At 32.2% G+C, this 20,760-nt stretch overlaps 10 protein-coding genes across 10 annotated transcripts; 6 read left to right on the top strand and 4 right to left on the bottom strand.

Moving 5' to 3' along the window:
• Positions 1-280: 280 nt before the first annotated feature.
• On the top strand, positions 281-1,753 carry HER2 (glutamyl-tRNA(Gln) amidotransferase subunit HER2; the record flags this gene model as incomplete). Its single annotated transcript, XM_003684008.1, has 1 exon — positions 281-1,753. One exon carries the CDS (start codon positions 281-283, stop codon positions 1,751-1,753), a length of 1,473 nt encoding a protein of 490 aa, XP_003684056.1.
• A 197-nt stretch (positions 1,754-1,950) lies between these two features.
• GOT1 (Got1p) lies at positions 1,951-2,292 on the bottom strand (the record flags this gene model as incomplete). The annotated part of the gene is made up of 1 exon (XM_003684007.1): positions 1,951-2,292. One exon carries the CDS (start codon positions 2,290-2,292, stop codon positions 1,951-1,953), a length of 342 nt encoding a protein of 113 aa, XP_003684055.1.
• A 1,091-nt stretch (positions 2,293-3,383) lies between these two features.
• TPHA0A05460 (protein kinase TDA1) lies at positions 3,384-4,946 on the bottom strand (the record flags this gene model as incomplete). The annotated part of the gene is made up of 1 exon (XM_003684006.1): positions 3,384-4,946. The coding sequence occupies one exon, from the start codon at positions 4,944-4,946 to the stop codon at positions 3,384-3,386; it is 1,563 nt and encodes a 520-aa protein (XP_003684054.1).
• A 1,281-nt stretch (positions 4,947-6,227) lies between these two features.
• Positions 6,228-8,402, top strand: TPHA0A05450 (uncharacterized protein; the record flags this gene model as incomplete). Its single annotated transcript, XM_003684005.1, has 1 exon — positions 6,228-8,402. The coding sequence occupies one exon, from the start codon at positions 6,228-6,230 to the stop codon at positions 8,400-8,402; it is 2,175 nt and encodes a 724-aa protein (XP_003684053.1).
• A 321-nt stretch (positions 8,403-8,723) lies between these two features.
• On the top strand, positions 8,724-9,917 carry SAY1 (steryl deacetylase; the record flags this gene model as incomplete). Its single annotated transcript, XM_003684004.1, has 1 exon — positions 8,724-9,917. The coding sequence occupies one exon, from the start codon at positions 8,724-8,726 to the stop codon at positions 9,915-9,917; it is 1,194 nt and encodes a 397-aa protein (XP_003684052.1).
• Positions 9,918-10,319: 402 nt separating this feature from the next.
• Positions 10,320-11,132, top strand: BUD32 (serine/threonine protein kinase BUD32; the record flags this gene model as incomplete). The annotated part of the gene is made up of 1 exon (XM_003684003.1): positions 10,320-11,132. One exon carries the CDS (start codon positions 10,320-10,322, stop codon positions 11,130-11,132), a length of 813 nt encoding a protein of 270 aa, XP_003684051.1.
• Positions 11,133-11,199: 67 nt separating this feature from the next.
• Positions 11,200-12,219, bottom strand: ABZ2 (aminodeoxychorismate lyase ABZ2; the record flags this gene model as incomplete). Its single annotated transcript, XM_003684002.1, has 1 exon — positions 11,200-12,219. One exon carries the CDS (start codon positions 12,217-12,219, stop codon positions 11,200-11,202), a length of 1,020 nt encoding a protein of 339 aa, XP_003684050.1.
• Positions 12,220-12,684: 465 nt separating this feature from the next.
• APL6 (AP-3 complex subunit beta) lies at positions 12,685-15,024 on the top strand (the record flags this gene model as incomplete). The annotated part of the gene is made up of 1 exon (XM_003684001.1): positions 12,685-15,024. One exon carries the CDS (start codon positions 12,685-12,687, stop codon positions 15,022-15,024), a length of 2,340 nt encoding a protein of 779 aa, XP_003684049.1.
• A 139-nt stretch (positions 15,025-15,163) lies between these two features.
• HSH155 (U2 snRNP complex subunit HSH155) lies at positions 15,164-18,097 on the bottom strand (the record flags this gene model as incomplete). Its single annotated transcript, XM_003684000.1, has 1 exon — positions 15,164-18,097. The coding sequence occupies one exon, from the start codon at positions 18,095-18,097 to the stop codon at positions 15,164-15,166; it is 2,934 nt and encodes a 977-aa protein (XP_003684048.1).
• A 481-nt stretch (positions 18,098-18,578) lies between these two features.
• Positions 18,579-20,612, top strand: GPI16 (GPI-anchor transamidase subunit GPI16; the record flags this gene model as incomplete). The annotated part of the gene is made up of 1 exon (XM_003683999.1): positions 18,579-20,612. One exon carries the CDS (start codon positions 18,579-18,581, stop codon positions 20,610-20,612), a length of 2,034 nt encoding a protein of 677 aa, XP_003684047.1.
• Between the last annotated feature and the right edge of the window lie 148 nt (positions 20,613-20,760).

Here is a 20,760-nt window from a genome sequence, read left to right as displayed (position 1 = left end):
AAATCAGAAGTTAAAATATTATAACACCGAAATTTCAAATTCGTCAATATGTGAAAGTAATAGACAATTGAGAGCCAAATGATAGTATATATGTTCATATAGTATAAATAATATATATCATTAGAATGCTATCAATTGAGTTATCATGCATTTAATATTTCGAATTATTGAAGTGAAATAAGTTACCAACACGCAAGTTTTCACTCGTTTTATAACTTATATGAAGGGTGTTGAAAAAATATCATTGTTACTTTATTAAAAACAACTCTTTTATGAAGAGATGTCATATAAATCTGCAATTGAAAAGTTGAAACTAATTCCACAATCCCAGAAGAAGTATAATATATTTTGTTACATCAATAATGATGCAACCAAATCATTAAAACATAACTCCAGCCTAAGTCATTTAAAATATAAACCCTTACAAAATGTAATATGTGGGATCAAAGACAATATCGTAACTAAAGATATGCCTACCACATGTGCATCTGAAATATTATCTGGATACGTGTCACCCTTCGATGCAACATGTGTGAAACTGTTGAGAGATCAAGGGGTCACTATATCTGGAAAAACGAATCTTGATGAATTTGGAATGGGATCTGGTGGAGTTCATTCTAAAATTGGACCAACTCTAAATCCCTTATATGACGATATCCCGACAATAGTAGGTGGCTCTTCATCTGGGTCTGCAGCTGCGGTGGCAGCAAACATAGTAGACTTTTCATTAGGGACAGACACAGGCGGATCAGTGAGATTACCGGCTGCATATACGTCAATATTAGGTTTCAAGCCATCATATGGTAGAATATCGAGGCACGGAGTAATTGCATATGCACAATCATTTGATACCGTAGGAATACTTTCGAAAGACATTCAAATGATCAAAAAAATATTTAATATACTGGATAAACATGATTTTAAAGATCCTACCTCATTGGATGATGATAATAGACAGAAATTAATCGACTTAAAGCTACATAACTCAGAAATGCAAAGCCATACATACAGAATTGGTTTACCTATTGAATTCATCAATAAAGCTACTCCGAATAATGTAAGTGAGTTATTCAATGGATTTGTAGAAAGATTATTATCAATGGGTCATGAATTAGTTCCTCTTTCAATTCCTTCTATCAAATATTCTTTACCAATTTATTACACATTAGTTCCTTCAGAAGCTGCATCAAACCTTTCTCGTTATGATGGTATACGATTTGGAACCAGAGATAAGGATACCGATATTGAAGGAAATACACTTTTTGCATCAACTAGAAATAAGTTTGGAACTTCTGTGAAGGAAAGAGTCATACTAGGCAACTACAATTTATGCTCCGATTCATATAAGAATAATTATATCAAAGCTCAAAAAATGAGGGTTCAGTTAATTGATGAATTTGATTCAATATTTAAGCTTCCAAATATATTAACACAAAATGCTAAAAATTTACAGTACAAAACTCATGCAGTTGATTTTATCATAGGATTAACTTCGGCAAAGTTTCCTGAACCAATACATAAGTTCAATAAGAATATCATTAACACCAATGAGGAAAGTAATGATGATGAGGCTGCATTATTTGCTAATGAATTTATGAACGATATTTATACCATACCTATGTCATTATCGGGATTGCCGACCATATCAATACCTACCAAAGATGGAGCACCTGTAGGTGTTCAAGTAGTTGGACAATATGGTGACGATGAGCGACTTTTAACTTTCACAGAAAGCATATTAACTGAAAGTTGAACTAAATACAATTCTGTAATTGGTTATCTTGTAAATAAGGATTATGCATTATGTAAGAAATATTTTAGTGTACAGAAGCAAAATAACCCAAATGTATATAATGGCATCCAAGTTATTCGCATCATTATATTATATGTAAATGTTTTTTGTAGATCTGATGTTTTTGTTTTTATCTATAAACGAAATGTCTTTAGCGACTACACTGGTAAAGTTCTAATACCAGCTAATTTATCAACAATAGGAGATACAGCTGGATGTGATAAAATTGGGCCAATAACTGGCAATGATCTTAAGAACTGAACGATGATACCAAAGAAGTCACCGAATAAGCCCATTATACCAAGTAATTCGATTACAAAACCTATGAACGTCCATTTGACCAAAATTAAAAATATACCGAATAAAAACAACACAGAACCTCTTCTCTTAGTTGGTTTTGAGAAAAATACATAGGTTTTTGCAGGACCAATGATTAGATATATACCAGCTAAGAACAAAATGTTACCTAAAGCTAGTAAAGCACGGTCGAAAAACATCATGACACCTAAGGTCAAGAATAGGACCCCACCAAATGTTAAAGCAACACCAATTTCTTAAATAAAAAAGGAACAATATAATTGATATTATTTATTCCAGTTAGTAAATTATTTCTTTTTGTCGTCAAAAGTCCACCACAGCTAAAATGAAAAGATTTCACATACTTTGAGTTTCAGATAACCACATTTTATAACTAATGTTTCTTATACTGTGCTAGTATTTTGAAAAGCAAATAAAACAAACCAATATTCTAATCTAGTAAGATTATAACCTTATTAAAATATATGAATGAAACACTAAACAGGAATGTGATTAACAGATTCAACCAAAAAATTGAACTTTATATATACGTAGGTTTATAGATTCCAAAATATCATTTAAGCACAATATATAAATGGAAAACGTTATATATGCCAAACTCAATTCGTACTCAAAACATAAATAAAGTCAAAGTCACTATCCACATTCTAGAATATACAATTTAAAATGAATACAAAGTAAACAAACTTTCTACATTTCGATAATTCGAACAATGTCTTTATGATGTTTTTCTTACTCATCTCGAGATGCATGGAATATATTTTCAAAAGTGGACTAAATTAATAAGAACAACTACGTAGTCACATGAAAAAATTGGAATAAATAACGTTAACAATAACGATGTTTGAGAATAAATTTTAGTTGTTTTGTTTATTTGATATTACATGAGACGACAAATGTCAAGGTTATCAAATGTTTATGTCCAAGTACAATTGTCCTTTGTTCTACTAGTTGTTTCAAGTGTATTAGAGATAACTGCTCAAAAATGATGCTTTAGAGAGGAATGCATGCGAAATTTTCGTGACAAATACTTCATTACCTGTGTTTGCCCTTATTGATGTGAAGAGGAATCTAAATACTATTGAATCAGAGGTTATATATTGAAGTGATCATGCGTAGATAATCGTTCCTCTTAAATGTTTAGTTAGTTTTTGTTAGTACAGAGATTATATATTACTATGTGTCTTCTGATGATATTTACTATGAGATTTTTGTTGTACATATATATAATTCGTTTTGGGTCATAAAATAAACTTCTATCCATGATTATCTATCAGAGCTCGAATATCGGTTTATTGGTATTGGACATTAAATGTAGCTTGCCGAAATCCGATAAGGATTCAGAGCTATTTTGTGAATAGGAACCATCTTTACTATGTAATGAGAGAGAACTTGGTATTGCGGAATCTTCTTCTTTAACAGAAAGTAATGGCTTTTCTAGTTTACTAGCGTCGAATGATTGTTCATTTTTTGAAAATACACTGTTTGCTACTGGCTTTTCACTTAATTTACCATTCATGAGGTCGTTTTCTAAAGGTTTTGGAAGTAATACAAATGTCGATTTATCATAACTATTGATTTGATTTAAAGTCGTCATTGATAATGTCTTCATAAGGGTTTTGTTTTTGAGGCTTTCTACCGAATTGTTTTTAGATCTGTTTAGTGAACTCAATGATGCATTGGACACATTTTTGGTTGGTTTCTTTAAAGAATGGATAGAATTAGATGATTTTCTTGTCTTTATTATTGAGCCGGTGTTTGTTAATGAAAGTAAATGTGTTGAAGATTTTGATTTTGTAGTAGGTGATATGTCGAAATAGCTACAGACAACACTATGACTTTGTAACTCTGTAATAGTCGGCCTCTTGTTTATATCAACAATAAAGCACAACCGTAAAAAATCCCAAACTTCCTCGTACTTTTCATTTTCTAAACAATCTTGATCTTTATAATAGTCACCATTTTGAATACATTCATGGGTTTCAGCATCAGTTTCACAATCAAATGGCATGTATCCAAATGCCATGAAATAAGTTAACACGCCTATTGCCCAAATATCCACTCCATACCCATAATCTACCGTACTTTTAGTTCCTTTCAGTATATTACAGGCAACAATTTCTGGTGAAATGTAAGACAAAGTTCCCACATATTCTCGTAAACTTTTTTTATCTTCCAAGTAATTAATTGCCAAACCAAAATCTCCCAATATTAAATCATGTGCATTTGGTTCTGAAGTTTTTGATGTCTTTCTTCTAAAAAAGAAATTCTCAGCTTTGATATCTCTATGGATGATATTATTATCGTGTAGAAATTTAATTGCACTTATAATGCACGCTAGGTATGGAATCACTTTATGCTTCAAATTTAATACTGTATTAGCTACAATTTCCTCATATAGATCAATTTCTCTGCACAGCTGTGTAATAAGGACAATCGAATCGAAAGTTTCAAAATGGTCAAATAATTGTAAGATATGATGATAACCTCTAAACGCATCTTTTTTCTTGATATTATTGATAATGTTATATTTTTCTAAATGGTCAATAGTGTCCTTCAATTTCTTTAGAATATGGATTTCTCTCCCTATGATTTCCATTCTGTTACCGACAGCAGCTTTACTTACTATCTTCATTGCATATAATCTGTTATTGGAGACATTTTTACAGACTTTAACAATACTAAAATATCCATCTCCTAAGAAACCATTCTTACGTTCCGCAGACAATTCATTCGACGATAGCGCTTCACTAGCTGAGTCAACTTCGATTACATATTTACACTCTATAGTTTCATTATTTAATCTGCCATCAATATCTGGCATTTGTTGTGTCATTTTTAAATGCTTATACTCTCCCACATATTGAGCAATTCTCAAGACAGAAAACAGGATATGTCAAAAAAAAGATGTATACATGTGTGTAAGCTTATATATGTATATGTTGTGTGTGCATGTCAATAAAATTGATGTTGCAAATAACATGAACTCAAATTTAATTGACATAAAACGATATACTACAACACACATTCACACAGACAAGATACGTTTACCTCACTCAGATTGCGGGGATTACATGCAATAAACACTTAAAGTAAAGTATAAAAGTGTATTGAAGTTACAATAACGAACTAGCAATTACGAAAATACGAAATTACGAAAATACGAAATCATATGAATATTTTGAACGATTTCGAAACGTTTAATATTCATAGCAACACGGGAAATCTTGCAATTCTGCGGAGATCTTGTCAACATTCTTCTATTCGCCGATGTTCACCCCAGGTGGGTGAAAGAGTCTCCACACGAACCAGTGCACATCTCCACGAACCCTCCCTTCCCCACAAGTTTGCAAACTCGCAGCCCTTTACAACCACTTTGCCATTGCGTGTGCACGCATGTCCATTGTTGCGGCACAGAGCAGGAAGGTGAGAAGGAGGCGATAGCAAGTCAAGGTTTGCATTGTAAACTGCTGCGTCTCCATCGTTAGAAGGTTTTGAGACATCTTTGTTTATTACTTTCAAGCCAAGGTGACAGCGAGAGTGTCTTGAGCCTCTTTAAGTTTGCATTTTAATACGGTAAGATTGGGCTTGACGCTTCGCATATATGATCTGAATCGACAGTTTCGTACCGCGAGCGTGGAGGTGTGTTATCTAATGTTATATATAGGCCAACAGATCTATCTACATCAGTGACATCCGCTGTGACCCTTTCTGGAGTGACAGTTGCTTCACTTCTCGAGAAGTGAAGCAACTGTCTCGAGAAACAAGATCCTAATCTCTGACTATCGTTACTTTTTCGCATTTGTTTCGACTGTGTGCGGACCTTTCTCAGTAATGTTGTTCCGAAATCTCGAGGCCAATTCAAAAAATTTATTTTGAAAAATTACATACCATAATCAACTAAATTATTATTGCATCAAATACATTACTCACAGTTGTTGATTCCAATTCTTAGTAGAGAGGGAGAGGGTCATACAATTAAGTCTTATATATATGCATATGTGTACTTTCTAATAATGCCACTTATTAAGGTTATTACTACTATTCTTGGTTTGCGTTAACTGGTCTTTGTCCTATCATTTCATATTGCACTACAGCAACGGAAACATTGACAAATATGTCTGCCCAATTATCTTTTGATTTTTCAAAGGAGCATCCCCAAGAATTATTAATCGCCAACAACTTGAAATTGACTATTGCTTTAGAATTCAAAACAAAGGATTTGAAGTTAAGTGTTAATGAAGATTTAAAGACTCCCTCTTTGTCGATCAACGATCAATTCAGATTATTTAACACAGACGCTATTTTAAGATATGCTTTGAACGACTTCGAGGGCTTGAATGTTGAGGTCTCTTCAATTGACTTTAATGCGTCAGTCACTGCTTCCAAGTTGATCAGTTTTGCCAATCAGTATGCAAAGAACTACAGAAAAACTACTAAATTGGTTGATTCTATCGCTAACGCGGATGTTAAAACTAAAATCCAAAGCGCTATATCTAAGGCCTCATCTTTAGTTCCAAGAGATTTATCTCATTTGAAAAATACTGGTAATCAAAATATATTGGCTGGTGTTGAGGTTAAAAAAGTTCCAACAGACAAAAAAATCTTACCAACCGATGGTGAGAGAAATATTTTAATTACTTCTGCGTTGCCATACGTTAACAACGTTCCACATTTAGGTAATATTGTTGGTAGTGTTCTATCAGCCGATATTTATGCTCGTTACTGTAAATCAAGAAACTATAATACTTTATTTATTTGTGGTACCGATGAGTACGGTACCGCTACTGAAACTAAAGCCTTGGAAGAAGGTGTTAGCCCAAGAGAGCTATGTGACAAATACCATAAGATCCACAGCGACGTTTACAAATGGTTTCAAATTGGATTCGATTATTTTGGAAGAACCACCACCGACAAACAAACTAAAATTGCTCAAGACATTTTCATGAAGTTAAACGAAAATGGTTTCTTAGAAGAACAATCTATGAAACAGTTATACTGTCCTGAACATAACTCCTACTTAGCTGATAGATACGTAGAAGGTGAATGTCCAAAATGTCACTACAATGATGCTCGTGGTGATCAGTGTGATAAATGTGGCTCTTTACTAGATCCTTTCGAATTAATCAACCCACGTTGTAAATTGGATAACGCTTCTCCAATTCCAAAGTTCTCTGATCATATTTTCTTGTCACTGGATAAGTTAGAAGGTGATATTAGTAAATGGGTCGAAAAGGCATCCACTGAAGGTAAGTGGTCTAAGAATTCGAAGACCATCACACACTCTTGGTTAAAAGATGGTTTACACCCTCGTTGTATTACAAGAGACTTGGTATGGGGTACTCCAGTTCCTCTTGAAAAATACAAAGAGAAAGTTCTATATGTTTGGTTCGATGCCACTATTGGTTACGTTTCCATCACAGCCAATTACACTGATGATTGGGAAAAATGGTGGAAGAATCCAGAAAATGTCGATTTATATCAATTCATGGGTAAGGATAATGTTCCTTTCCATACTGTTATTTTCCCAGGTTCTGAATTAGGTACTAACGAACCATGGACTATGTTACATCATTTAAACACGACTGAATATTTACAATATGAAGGCGGTAAGTTCTCTAAGAGTAGAGGCGTCGGTGTATTTGGTAACAATGCAGAAGATTCTGGTATTCCACCAAGTGTTTGGAGATACTATTTGGCTTCTATCAGACCAGAAACGAGTGATTCGCACTTTTCTTGGGATGATTTTGTCACTAAAAATAATAGTGAGTTGTTAGCAAATTTAGGTAACTTTGTTAACAGATTGATCAAATTCGTGAACACTAAATACAATGGTGTTGTCCCAGAATTTGAAGTTAAGAATCTACCTGGCTATGATAACTTAAACGATGACATCAATAAATTGATGTCAAGTTATGTCACTGAAATGGAAGACGCTCATGAAAGACGTGGTTTAGAAATCGCCATGGCTTTAAGTGCTCGTGGTAATCAATTCTTACAGGACAATAAATTAGATAATGCACTATTCTCACAACATCCAAATAAGTCGGATGCTGTTATTGGTGTCGGTTTGAATATAGTTTACGCAGTTGCTTCTTTGATCTATCCATTTATGCCAGAAACTGCAGAAACCATATATAGAATATTAAATGCTCCAGCATTAAAAATTTGTGACAGTTTCAACATTGCTGTCTTAGGTGGTCATCATATCAACCAAGCCGAATACTTATTTAAACGTATTGATGAGAAAAGTATTGAAACTTGGAGAGAGAAATATGGTGGTCAGAAATAATACCTTTAATATTTTACTGCATGATAAAAATATTTTTTCCACCGTAACTACTAACTGTTTCACCAAATTTTATATAATGCTAAATAACTTGAACTATAAAGTAATTAAGAATACATTATTGTTCCAATTAATCTTTTAATCATTAGTTAAAATTACATATTATCACTTTTAATGATATTGCATCAGCTTTAAAGGTTTGAATGCTGGTGCGATAAATCACCGAAAATATTGGACGCATGTTTTAAAGAATAAAGATTTCTTATAAGGTATTAAATAATAGATTTTCTTTTGTAACAAAAGTTTAAAATAATTAATAGTATTATGTTTAGAAGACCAAGGGTGTTTTTTAAGGAAAGCATTGCTATTATGAATCACCATGGTATTATTTTTTTACTGAAAATTATCTTCATTCTACCCTTTAAATTGGCTATTGAAAGTTATAAATTAAAGAGATCAAATAATGAAAAACCTAAAACGATAGATCTGGATGTCTTCTCGAGAATATTTATGAGAGAAGCATTTTTATTAGCAGATAAATATAGTGGTGAACAAGTGCTGAATCCATTGTTTGTTGGTTTGCAAAATATAATGAAATATCTTTTAAACTCATCAAAATATCCTAGTGAAATACTACAATGCAATATAATTAATATAAAGACTGACATATTTAATGAATCTATCATTAACCGTAGTGATATTAAAAGCAGATTTGAATGGTTATCTAAGCCTGAATTTTTCAATCCGAAAGAAGATCCAGTCATTCTATATTTCCATGGTGGTGGATTTGCAATCGAAATGTTACCATTTTTCCATAGTTTCTTGAGGAACATTGCGAGGCATAATGAAAAAACTGCCATTGCCATATCACATTACACTGTAACAACCTCAAATGTGTGCGATGAAGTTTATCCAATACCGACGTTAGAATCCATCGTTCTATATAAACATTTTAGTGATGCGCTTGGTTGTAAAAATATTTCGTTGATGGGTGAATCAGCTGGTGGTCATATTATTTTATCTTTAATCCAATATCTTCAGTTTTATAAACTACAACTTCCAAAGCATGCCGTTGCAGTAAGTCCATGGTTGAACCCTGGAGTTGTAGATGATGATGAACGTCAATTCATGAGAAATAATTGTAAACTGGATAGTTTGTCATATGAAGGACTCGATCTTTTTCAAAAACAATATATACCAAATAAAAATCTGAGATCTACATATAACTCGGATCCATTACTAAATATTGAGACCAATTTTGACTCAATTGCATGGGAACAGATAACGCAAAACTGTAAACTTTATATCACATACGGAAGTGATGAAATTTTACGATTACAAATTGATAGATTCATTAAGAAATTGGATAAAACATGTCCAAATTTTATAATGGAGAATAATGTATTAATTGATCATAATGGAGGACACATTAGACCAATCATGAACCTTCATAAAGATTATAACAAATGGTTAAGATCTGAATTGGTTCAAAAACTTGTGAATGCATTGGGGGTTTGATGATTAATAGATATATAGGTTATATATTATAATTAATAATAATATGTAATAATAGCTGCATTTTGATAAAAGTCAACTAGAGTACAGTTTTGGAAATACTTATCCTAATAGAGTTGGTTGATAACAAATTATTTAATTATAAACGTTCAATGACTAAATGAGTTGACTGCTCAATGTCATCGCATATTATTTTGACGCTTGAAATTTCAAATAAACATAATTCAAAATTTTATAAAGCTCAAATGGTACAATGTATATCGTTTTATAAAGGCAAAGAAAAATGTATGATACAATTAAGTTGAATCCAGGTGCTATCTAATTGTATTTAAATTGTCACTGTTATACTGTTATTGCTCCATTACAATTGTAAGGTCGCAAGTTCTCGCAGCATTATTGATAGTTATGTCGCAGAAAATTGTAGATAAGGTATCGGAATACCTAACATCAAACATACCTATTAAGTTAATTTCACAAGGTGCAGAAGCGGTTGTTTTCACCACAAATGTACATCCTTATTTACCAAAAGATCAAATAGGAGATGATTCTGATGTACAATATATTATCAAGTATAGACCTCCAAAGGAATATAGACATCCAGATATTGATAAATCTTTGACCAAACATCGTACTTTAAGTGAGACAAGAATATTAGCAAAACTATATCAGATCAAAGATATACATGTTCCAAAGATTATTGCTAGTGATGTGTTTAATGGTTGCATTTGGTTGGAATTTTTGGGTGAAGAACTACCAAATAACGCAGGTTTCAGTAATTTAAAACATTTTCTTTGGATGTACAACAAAGACGGTGCCAATGCATATGATCCAATAGTTTTACGTACATTATATGAGGTTGGTCGACAAGTAGGCTTACTTCATTGGAATGATTACTGTCATGGCGATCTAACTACTTCTAATATTGTTTTGGTTAGAGATATCCATAATGAGAATAGCTGGCAGCCACATTTGATAGATTTTGGATTAGGATCAATTTCTTCCATGGTTGAGGATAAAGGTGTCGACTTATATGTGTTGGAAAGAGCTATCCTCAGCACACATTCAGCATACGCAGAGAGGTACAATAAAGCAATAATTGAAGGTTTTTCATCAGTTTATAAAAACGAAGGCGAAGCTGGTTTAAAGAAATTGAATGAATTATTGAATAGATTTGAAGAAGTCAGATTACGTGGGAGGAAAAGAAGCATGATTGGTTAATTAACAATCGACATTATATATTTATAATGCAATAAAATTAAATTTTATATTTAAATAATAGATGCGTCTAATGGATAATTTTTCCTTTAACACAGCCCATAATAGCATTACAAATAATAATATTATCGTTGATATTAATTTCACTAGATTCTATTACTCTCTCCCTAATAATTCCTAATCGTAACAGATAATTACGCATTACGCCATAGAGACAACCAGATTCTAACGGGGGTGTGGCATAAGAGGTATTATCATCTGAAAAGTTATATTTGATGACGAGATTTGTAATCGAACCTTCTACGAACTTACCACTAGCATTTAATAAAAGTATTTCATTCTTGGAATTGTTCATATGCAAATTTTCTATGACTTTTTGCATTCTGACTCGAGCTTCAGAGTAATGCTCCCTGATGGTAGTCTTAAATGATGTGAAAGGTGAACAGTGTAAATGAACGCGGTCTATTACGATATTCCAGGTTGGTTCTAGCTCTGGAATAAATCCGGAAAATATATTTTTAATAACATAATCAAAGCTCGGTTGTTCTTCATCATCTAAATCTGAAATTTTATGATATTCTATTTCGAACTCTCCGTTAACTGATAAAAGTGCTCTCACCTTATATACAGTTCTTTTGTTTAAGAACTCTCTCATGGTCTCATCAACTGTTGAGTTCTTAATGTCATTATTTTTTGGTAATGCTCTTATTAACAATGTTAAAAATTCAAGTTCTGAGTAGTTGAAGTTCCATTCAAAGTATTTACACGAGAACTTAATCCTTTCATAATGATCATGGAGCAGAAAATATCTATTAAAAAATAAACTTAACAACTTTTTATCACAGTTCAATACTTTTTTATCAATTGATTTATGAAATTCCTTTCTTTGTTTGTTAAAATCTTCAATATATGCAGATTTTAACTTTTTATAGAGACCAGTCTTCTCTATATCAGATAAACTCTCAATACCATCAAAACTGTTGCTATCACTAGTGAAAAGATTGGGATCGTATCTTATAGTCGATAAAATTTTAAAATCATTTGTTATATCAGAGCTACCTTTCACATGACTAAACTCACTTGAACTCATATTTAACCTGGCTAATGAAATTAGCGCTATTCTTCTCGTTGTGTAAATGTGTTAGTTAGATAAGTATAAAATTATTATTAAACTTATAGCTACTAAAATATTTAAGGCCTAATAGTTATCTATCTATATATGATCCATCTTCTTAAATATTTATTTGTCCCTTTAAAGTGGAAGGCCATTTTTCAACAAAGCTTTTCAATTAAAAATTGAAAATGTTTAAAGCTACATTGCAATTATAAAGGTCTATTAGTTTAATATATCTTGAAGATAGAAGACATATTATTCTGTTCATTTCAGTTTGCCTATATACAATATTTTAGAAGTGGAATCATTGATAGTTATATTTGGGTATTTGTCATCAGTTTATTTGTGATAAGCAATAATTATCTCAAAATTGTAATATTAGTGTGAAACTTATCAAATACAATTGCGTATAACAATTATAATCTATAAGTTTAGTATTCAATGGTTGATTCAATCAATCGTGTCACATCAGCACTACAGTCTGCTAGAGAAATCACACTAGATGCTGCTAACGTTGCCGCATCCAAACTAGGGGAATCATCTTACAGACAATATTCCAAGAATATAACTCCATCTCAATTGAAAACATTATTAACTTCGAAATATACAAGTGAGGTGAAAGATGGTCTAAAGAGAGTTCTAAGTATTATGGCCTCTCATGATGAGACAATTGATCCGTTACTGTACTTTGCAGACGTGGTTAATAACATTGTAAATGAAGATTTTAAAGTGAAAACAATGGTAGCACTATATTTACAGAGGTATTCTGAGCTAGAGCCAACTTTAGCTCTTTTGCCAATAAATTACATTCAAAAAACATTGAACGATACTAATCCACAAGTCAGAGCACTGGCCATTAAGACTTTATCAGATATTAAAATACCTACCATATATCCAATGGTGCTTCATACATTAAACAAATCAGTCTCAGATATATCACCAATTGTTAGGAACGAAGTTTGCTTTGCATTATTAAAACTCTATAGAGCGAAACAAGAAGAAGTTGAGCAAGATGTGTTGACTCTTTTGACTGAAAATTTACTTACAGATTCGGATCCTCAGGTATTAGCATCATCAATATTATTGTTTAAAGAATGCTTTCCAAGTAGACTAGATATATTACATGGGCATTTTCGTTACCTGTTAGAGATTATGACAGAATTGGACTCGTGGTCTCAAGTTTACCTAATAGAAGTTTTGATTAAATACAGTAAGAGATATTTTCCAAAACCAATGATCATAGAGACTAATTCTGATGGTGATTTTTTTGGTGAGAGCAAAAAAATTGAATTACCAAATGAATTTGGTTTAATTGAATTTCAATACTATAAAGCTACATATGACAAAGATTTAAATGCTTTCCTAGAAACCATCGTTAGTTTAAAATATAATAACAACCCAAGTGTCATCCTAGCGGTAACTAATGCTTTTGTAAATTTGTCGACACCCAAAAGGCTAGAAAAATCAGGTAATTTGAACTCATTGGTTAATACATTTATTATTACAGATAATAAAGCCGTTAAGCTGTATATCTTAGAAGTTATATTAACCCTGGTTAGAAAGGATAGTTCATTATTTCAGAGGTTCATTAAGAATTTCTATCTTCTACCATCAGATTCTTGTGACATTGCAACTGTTAAGCTTAAGATACTGGCCTCGTTGGTCACCGATAATAACATTAATAATATTGTTAAAGAAGCTAAATATTATATTTATACTTCTGAAGACACACAAGTTATTACAGCTGCAGCACATCTACTGCTTATAGCAGGAAATCACTCGCAAGAATGGGAAGTAAAAATTATGCGATGGTTTATTGAATATTTGCAAGATAATCTCATTCCTATCTCTGTTTTGGATTCTTTTATTACCATACTCTGTAGATTGATTTTGAACAATCCAAAGAGACATATGAGATCCGTCATTAAATTATCAAAGATGCTTGAATCACAAAAATATTTGGCCGATAATGCAAGAGCTGGTATGATATGGTTGTTTGGGGAAGTTGCCAGAATCGAATTAAGAATTTGCTTAGATATTCTAAGAAAACTTATTCCTGGCTTTTCCAATGAAGGGCCTGAAACTCGTTGCCAAATATTATCATTTGCAGCCAAACTAATATCTTATGATATTGACAAGTTTGTAACAGAAAGTGAATCAGATGTAGAGGAATATAATTTTGCTGACTCAAAAATATATCAGTTATATGAAGTTGTTATATCATTAAGTAAATACGATGAATCGGTTGATATTAGAGACAGAGCTAGATTTATTTCATCAATTTTTGATTCTAAAAAGTATAAAATTGCAAGTTTACTATTTCAAGCACCAAGATCGGTGGATCTTGGTGATTCACAAGAACTTGACAGGTCGAGCAATGTTGAAAATCAAAATATTTTTTCTAAATTATTTGAATTGGATAATATACAGTGGTGGACTGGTGGAGTGGAAAACACGACAGAATTGAGAAATTCAAGTCCAAGAAAAGAATATGCTAAGTTTCAAAAGAGTTTTTCGTCAGAAGATTATCCAATGAAGTCGAAGAGGGCAGCTTTATTTGGAGATGAAGAACCAAAAGATGTAAATATTGCTAAAAGTCCAAATACAGAATTTATCAGTAATCAAGGTAAAAAATACCATCTTCAAAGTTTAGATGAATTTTTTCAGATATACCAGATAAACTACATAAACCTAGAAGAAGAGTCATCATTCAAGAAGATTCGAGCAGTGAAGAACTTACCTCGTCAGATGAAGAACATTCCAACGATGAGGAAGCCCTGAATGAGTCAAATAATGAAGATGATATTTCTTCGTCTTCTTCATCTTCTTCTATATAACAGTGACAGCTATGTATGCATGTAAAACATTTCCTGACTATAGATAGGTATTATATAATTGATTTATAACATTTATAATAAGACTATAGGACAATGTCAAACTCTTCTATATCCAAAGTTTTTCTCGGGTAATAAGGGACTAATGAATCGGCTTTCTGAATATAACACTTGTTATGTAATTTCCAAAAAGCATTCCTTACCTTCTTTGCAGGATGAAATAAACCAGCCCAAACATAATTCATGAAGACACCAGGTCCCAATGCAACATTTAATGATTCTAGAGCATCAAGTATACGAATTATAACATGCGGTGAAGTTTCATATATATTTGGCATTAACAAATTCAATAGATGAATAAAAGCATCCTCATAACCATGAACATCACAATTTAAAGCCATATGTCTTATGACTTCAGAGGCTGTCTGTCGGTGTACTAAATCTCTATCTGTTAGTGCATCTTCCAGTAATGGTAACATCAAATATATATAATCACGTGCATCATTACCTATATACTCAAACATAAACGACATCGCCTTTAGAATACCATTTTGAACATTTGTTTCTGGTGTCTTATATTCATTCATTAATACTGGTATTACGGTATACGGACCACATACCTTAGCTATTATACCAATGGCAACAGCAGTACAAACACGAAGTTGACGTTCTTGTACCTTTAAATTGTCTAAAAGAGTTGCTAGGATGTCAGTTGGGCCAATTGCTTTTGCAATCAACCCAAATGTGTTATTAGTAGATCTTCGAATGGCCTTGTTTGGACTCCTCAAGATTTCCAACAAAATAAAACAGATTCTCATCCATTCTTTTGGAGGAACAGATTCTGGGCTCATTTCGGCTACCATGCCCACAAACTTTATAGCATTTATTTGGACTTTTTTATGGTTGTTTCTCAGAATTGGAGTTAACGTTGGTAGAATTTGGCCTATAGGTGGTTGTAATATGTCTAATGGAACGTTCGCACATATTTGGTGCATTGCACCAATAATTGAACCTAATACTTCTGGGTATACTTCTCCTAATGATTCGAATAGAATGACATTCAATTTATTTAACATTGAGACTTCATTGCAGTTTTTTATAACAGGAATAAAAGACTTACATAGTTCAGCAGCATTCTCACGAACAAAAGGAGTTCTATTTTTTAAGCTATTCAAAAATGCGCTGACAATAGGTGCCAGATAAGGTTTCATTCTGGTATTTAATGAATTAGCAACAGTTCCAAAACACTGAATAACTATCTTATTATTATTTGACTGTTCTTGGAAAGCAATTAACAATGAATCAATTAATCTATTCTCTTGACTGTCTGATAAATCATCGGTACCGAGTTGTGATACTACTCTTTCTACCGCATGTGTTGTCATTAGTCTAAAAGGCTCTGCTTCATCTTTTAATGGTTTTAGTAAGTGTTCAATTGTATATGCACCACCTAATTTTGTGGACAATTTTACTGTGGTAAAAGTAACAGCCTTATTTAATTGCTTATCTAAAGCTGTTCTTCTTGTCCAGAATTGTTTGAAAAAATTAGGAGCAATTTCTTCTTTTAAATATGCAGTTGTGACACTCGGTATCTGGGAACATTTTTGTAATATTAATAATACAGCCTTTTTCATCTCTTCATCGGGTGAACTGAACTCTCTTTGTACAATTCTCATCACTTCTCTCATGTAATAAGACGCATAGTCAGAATCCATTAACGGGATTATTGATGCCAAGCACTTCAAAAATGACGCTAAAATTTTTCCTTTGTGCGATCGTATACCTTTCCATAATGGTTCTAGAACTATATTAAATGAATCTATACCATAAGGATAACATTGTTGTGCAAGGGAGGTTAGTGCATTGGCAGTGGCCATTCTAATATTAATGTGTTCATCCTTTAAGCCATTTTCCATTGCCTTTATTAACTCATTTAGATAAGGCAAAATACCAATACCCATTAATATCGACAAGTGTTGGATAACTCTTGAACCTGTGTGTCTAGCTCTCCAAGCCTTTTTAGAATGACATACAGCATGAAGAAACGGTATTAGCTGGGAAACACCTACCGCCTTACCAACTATTGCCAGTGCTCTTGATGAAATGTTTCTGATATATTCATCCTCATTCTCTATATCTGGTCTAATTGTTAAAATCATTGTATTAAAACCAACCGCATTAGTTAAATTAGATATGATATCAGTACCTGTTGCTCTTGTAATTTTATCTTCATCAATTAATAGAGGTGAGATTACTTTTAAAATATTTTTTGCATATGGACGTATCTGGTCTCCTAATTGATACATGACACGATCAATAACTTTTATCATTAAATTCCTTTCTTGGTCTTCCAAGGATCTATCCAATAAGATTGGTAAAATTTTGTCAAAAATTAACTTGGGTCCAAAATCAACAGCTTTATCGGATAATGTTCTCATTGACACTTTTCTTACAGATGTATTACCATTTTTAATTTTTAGAAGAAGATTAATAAGATTCCTTTCATTTATTTCAGCGGTGGATAGTTTTGTATCCTTATCCTCTTCGTTAAATTTGTTTTCCGTGGTTAATACATCTTTGAAGAGTACCTTATCTGATTCTTTCAGGAATCTCAAATCTGGTCTTTCTATTTCGATGTCGGCTTTATATTCTTGTAGAACCAGATGCGACTCATTCGGTACTTCATAACTTTGTACATTTGAGTGAACCTTACGGCCTCTTTTTCTTTCATTTGCAGCTGACTTAAATTTATCTATCGATGTACTGTCCTCACTTAATCTTCTTTTGTCCCCAACTTGTTCTCCCTCATTTTTTTTTGTATCATCATTTCCACTGATATTTAGTCTCTTCTTGTGGTAACCATCTTCCTTTGCATATATAGATCTATCCTTCTGATTTTTCATTAAGATATCCTCACTGTCATTAGGTGAGCCTTCATTATTAATAAAGTCATCTTTTATTTTCTGTGAGATAGAATAGTCTGCACCTAATTGATGCTTGCTCTGGCCAAATTGATCCATGTCTGTTTGCTGCTATTAATAAATAACTTTCCTAGTAAAATTTCTACGAACACGAGTCTAACTTACTAAAAATTAATTTATAGATAAACACATTCTGATTCTCGATCAGTACTGTTCCAGTTGTTTTATAAATACATATTTTAAAATAAATCATTTATATTTCACTGATTTATAAGCTTTCTTGGAAGTTGGATATTTATATTTTTTAGTTAACTTTTTGAATATTTAATGCGCATAAAAATATACAGTAATCAAAACTGTAAATTTAGTTATAGTAACAACAATAAACTCCAGATATATTTTAACTTCGTTTAAAAACGCAACAACTAGGCACAATTGACTACGTGGAGTTTAGTTTAGTTAATTTGTATACTTGGTCAAAATTTTATACTTAGTTCTGAGTGCAAAGATACCACTTATAAAAGAAGTATTCATACAAAATAAAATAGATATTAAGGAAGCACGCATTCCTGATAGAAAAATGGTGATCATATCGAACATTCCTCATAGTTCCAGTATAAAGGTCATACTGCTCTGTTTTATATTCATACTTGGTTTTTTAGTCCCAATTTCATATGCAGATGAGCTTGTTGAAACCCATATCCAGAATAAAGAAGTGGAAGATGTTGTTAAGAATAACGATGTAAAATACGAATCTAAAACATCGTTTGATCCTAGTAGTGAGATAGACGTCACAGACACGTCTATCCTTACTAGTTTAGATAACATTGAAAGTGTTAAATCAACTGAACAGGTTTGGGATACAAATATCAAGACAAAGGATAACTTATATTACGAATTTGATGAATCATTGAAGATAACACCATTAAAAAGTAATTTTTTACTAAGCTCTTTTAATTTTGAGATAAACTCAACTAAATATGAACCAGGTGTATCTTCTAATGGGTTCGATGAATATAGTCATTATACAGTGTTTCCGAAATCAATTAACAGAATAATCCGCCAAAATTCAGTAAGAGAATTACATATTAGATTTACTAGAGGTTTTTGGGATGCAGACTCTTGGGGCCGTATTCCATATGATGGATTTAAAGCAGGTGGATCGGGTGTTGAATTATGGTCTGTAATTGAAGCTAGTTCTAAAAAAGTGGCATATAAAAAGTGGAAATACGTTGCAAACACCTTGAGTGGTATGTTCTGTACATCATTGAATTTTGTCGATGCTTCAAAAACGACATATCCATATAAATCATTTATTCCAGATTACGATGTACCTTTATTTGATGGCAAAAATCAATTATTTGTAATGCGTGCAGCATTAGCCAATGAAAACGTGTGCACTGAAAATTTAACACCATTGCTAAAGTTATTACCAACAAAAAGCAGATCTGGTATTTCCACACTACTTGATGGCCATAAAGTTTTTGATTCATATTGGCATAGTTTATCAATTGATGTTAAAACAATTTGTGAAGAGGAATCTTTAGTTTGTTATGATAATTTGAAAGCAAATGTGGGTGTAGTAATGCATGTGCCAAATACTATACAAAGAAATAGAAATCCTATTCCTAAGCCAGTAACTGGTGAAGGATTGCGTTGTGATACTTCAAAGTATCACGATGCTTATGAATGCTTCCCATTGCCAGATAATTTTGAAACAATATTTTTATTGTCAGATTTATTTGGTAAAAAGTTACAAGGTTCTAACTTAATTTCTAATAACCCATCCAGTGTGTGTGTGGAGGCAAGTAAGGATTGGAAAATATTGATCGAATCAAATGGCGAATTTTTTGGAACTCAAAGTAATTGTTTTGATTTGACTAACAACGATAAAAATGATATATATTTTGAAACAAAGAATTCTTCAAGTATAGTAAGAAGGGATAATGTACCACTTTTTGTTAGTAGGTCAATTATGAGTAATTCAATAGGCCGTGATGGTTTAAGAACTGTGTTTAGAAACCCAACTAACAGTGCTAAATCAGTTTTGTATTTTGAATCTCTACCATGGTTTATGAAAATCTATCTGTCAACTTTGATTGTTGAACAAGCAATTGATACTACAACTGGCATGAAGTTTGATTTTGATATTAAGGATGTGCTATCTACTTTAAAGTACGCTGCTGCAAGTGACAGAAAAAGACCAAACCAAATTGAATATGAAATAACGATTCCGCCACATAGTACAATTATTCTCTCGTACCAATTTGAGAAGAATTTGTTAAAGTATTCTGAATATCCACCAGATGCCAATCATGGTTTTGAAATTGAATCAGCAGTTGTTACAGTAAAAGGGCCAACTAAATATCAATCCCGGACTTCAACGTTATTATTGGTATTACCTACACCTGATTTTAGTATGCCATACAATGTTATTATCTTGACTTCGACTATTATGGGCCTAATTTTTGGTACTGTTTTTAATTTATTAGTGAAAAGAGTATTGACGTTAGAAGACGCTGAGAGAATAAGAGCTGTCTCAGGTCCAAAATATAAATTAAAGAAATTAAAAGAAAGATTATTGTCAAGATTTGGTACAAATAAAAATGCATAATGTAAGTTATAAATATATATAATTGTACATATATAATAAATAAAAATTTAGTAAATCAAATTATCTGTTATTCTTTTTGAGAATACAGGGCATAAGTATGAATGTATTAAATGATACTAATTGCAAGGCACATTAATTTGTATTACTA

The sequence above is a fragment of the Tetrapisispora phaffii genome, chromosome 1 (genome assembly GCF_000236905.1).
Source record: "Tetrapisispora phaffii CBS 4417 chromosome 1, complete genome".
NCBI lineage: Eukaryota > Fungi > Ascomycota > Saccharomycetes > Saccharomycetales > Saccharomycetaceae > Tetrapisispora > Tetrapisispora phaffii.
Note: the sequence above shows the minus strand (reverse complement) of the source record. Positions and strands in the feature narration are given on the sequence as shown.